Genomic DNA, 1,374 nt, shown 5'->3' on the forward strand with positions numbered 1-1,374 from the left:
CCTGAGCCAGTTTCAGGCAGCATATTCTGCACTGGAATTTTGTATAAATCTCATCAATTTCTGTGTGTGCTGTGACATGAAAAAGGCTGTGAAGCATTTTGTTGCAGTCATGCACAAATAAGTCAGACTTTGTCATTGCTTTTTACCTGTGTCTTTTGTTTCTACTAATTCAGAATTAGCTGAAGTCATAAGATTGTTACTTGTATTAGAATGGAATATTAGAAATTTTTCCATTGATCTTTATGCCAATGATGATGGAGACCTGCTCTGGGAAGTTGACCAGCAGCTGGGACAGTAATTGTTCTTTTGTACAGTTTTATTTACCAACACTTTGTTTAACCACATTATTTTAGATAGGTTTGAGAAACTGTCTAGTTCAAACAGAATCAGGTTGAAAGAGGAGGCCTGATCGCACTCAATGATATGGCTAATGTGTTGTTGGGAGTCGGGGGCTAGTGGTGTTTAGTAACAGTCCAGTTAGTTGAAGGAGCCATGACTACTAGCATGCTTGTTTTTCTGTCTGCATGATCCCCTTGAAAAAACTAATTCACCGAATTTGCCCTTTTCATTTTTTGCATGGTTCTTTCTATGTTGATGCTGGGTAGTAGAGCAACACCAGACACAGGTTTGGGTATGGGCTGCAGGTTCCTGAAGAGCACTGTGTCACAGCACAGAGGTATGTAGCTGAGTCTTCAGGCAGGGATCCTTTGATGTGCAAATGGCTGTAACCCTCTTTAGTATTAAGAGTAACTTTTACTCGTCCTTCTTTCTTTTCATCTCCATTTAAAGTCATTACAAACAGGATCGTGGGGCTTTTTGCAGGTTCCCACCTGTACCAGTGTAAGGCATAAAAGGAGCTGGAAGGGAATCTGCAGGTGAAATTGGTGCTGTCTCCCTCCTGAACATGCAGAGACCAAGGATTCTGTTCCACATTCGATATGCTACTCACTCCTGTTTAGAAAGAGTCAGAGATAGAAATTGGTCTCTCTACAGAGTTTATATTTTCTTCACATATCCCCAAATAAAACCTAGAGGTGTACAACCTTTCTCCTTCCTTGTTACCACCCAGACTATTAGAATATCTTTTGCAACCCCTGGACTTACGGCCAAGATTAAGCCAGATGATTAGTAAGGAGGCAGCCAAAGGATTCCTCTCCATTTTTTCTGCTCAAGTGTCCTCAGCAGAAGAACGTTCTGCAGGCTAGATCTGTGGAAATACTCTGCTTGAGAAAACAGGATTCGGCGTCTGGTTGCCCAGCCAATCAGAGACAAGCTCCCTTAACTGTCCTGGAAACACTCTGTCCTACATTCAGTTTCCTGTGGTTCCCAAAGAGAAATCAAAGACTGCTTTCTTGAGGTCAACTTCACAAACAT

General features: G+C 41.8%; 1 gene segment (V, D, J or C); it reads right to left on the reverse strand.

Annotated features, from left to right (window-relative positions):
* Positions 1 to 586: 586 nt before the first annotated feature.
* On the reverse strand, positions 587 to 1,159 carry LOC103261633. The segment is given in 2 exon segments: positions 587 to 951; positions 1,105 to 1,159. Coding segments are annotated over 2 exon segments (420 nt in total).
* Positions 1,160 to 1,374: the final 215 nt, after the last annotated feature.

This window comes from Carlito syrichta, unplaced genomic scaffold (assembly GCF_000164805.1).
Source record: "Carlito syrichta isolate Samal-C Ts95f unplaced genomic scaffold, Tarsius_syrichta-2.0.1 Scaffold303954, whole genome shotgun sequence".
Classification (NCBI taxonomy): Eukaryota; Metazoa; Chordata; class Mammalia; order Primates; family Tarsiidae; genus Carlito; species Carlito syrichta.